Genomic DNA, 808 nt, shown 5'->3' with positions numbered 1-808 from the left:
CTTCAGAGGTAAAATTATTTACTTACATTTCTTAACGGATTTTTTTTCCCATGGTATCAAGAACCGGAGGGGGGGCTGCGTTAGCAATACGTCCCCTTAATTAGCTTTACGTCCCCTTTCTTAACGGATTTAAAACAATCGATACTATATATTTATTATACTTTGAATAAATATATTTAATATTCAAATAATTCCATTTCATAATATATGTCTAATTATTAAATTATTTACGGTTTTGCTAATATAATATAAAAATTATACTGTATTTAATTATCTTCTGTTAGGATATTGAAATTTTGAAATCGCTATATTCTACTGTGCACGACATAGATTATATTGTTGGTGCCCTCTTGGAAAAACCTAGAAATGGATCAATGGTTGGTCCATCAACTGCGTGCGTAATTGGAGACAGTTTCTACAGGTTTAAAGCTGGTGATCGTTTCTTTTATGATATTCTAGGACAACCAGGAAGCTTTACTCCAGGTACAGAAAAATAAGCAAATACTGACACACCTTTTACATAAATATTATATAATAATTATTATTATAACAACAACCAATTGTATTACAATTCATTTCTTTGTATTCTCAGAACAAATTAAAAGCCTGAAAAAGATCACTCTTAGTCACGTTATGTGTACATCATCAAACTTAGGTCACATGCAAAAGGAAACATTCAGATTTGTTGACCACAAGTAATGGTTTTTTTTTCTGAAATATATAATATGATATAATCTGCAATATTAACATGTATTCTAATATTATTAGGTGGATGTCAAGTATTAAAGTATAGCTGTAAATTATATAA

General features: G+C 29.1%; 1 protein-coding gene across 1 annotated transcript; it reads left to right on the top strand.

The window, feature by feature from the left end:
• The first annotated feature begins 275 nt into the window (after positions 1-275).
• Positions 276-808, top strand: LOC115035003 (peroxidase-like). The gene is made up of 3 exons (XM_029492637.1): positions 276-483; positions 593-695; positions 769-808. The coding sequence occupies exons 1-3, from the start codon at positions 375-377 to the stop codon at positions 791-793; spliced, it is 237 nt and encodes a 78-aa protein (XP_029348497.1). The 5' UTR covers positions 276-374; the 3' UTR covers positions 794-808.

The sequence above is a fragment of the Acyrthosiphon pisum genome, unplaced genomic scaffold (genome assembly GCF_005508785.2).
Source record: "Acyrthosiphon pisum isolate AL4f unplaced genomic scaffold, pea_aphid_22Mar2018_4r6ur Scaffold_281;HRSCAF=697, whole genome shotgun sequence".
In the NCBI taxonomy this organism is placed as follows: Eukaryota; Metazoa; Arthropoda; class Insecta; order Hemiptera; family Aphididae; genus Acyrthosiphon; species Acyrthosiphon pisum.
The sequence above is the reverse complement of the archived record's forward strand: the minus strand, read 5'-3'. Positions and strand labels throughout refer to the sequence as shown.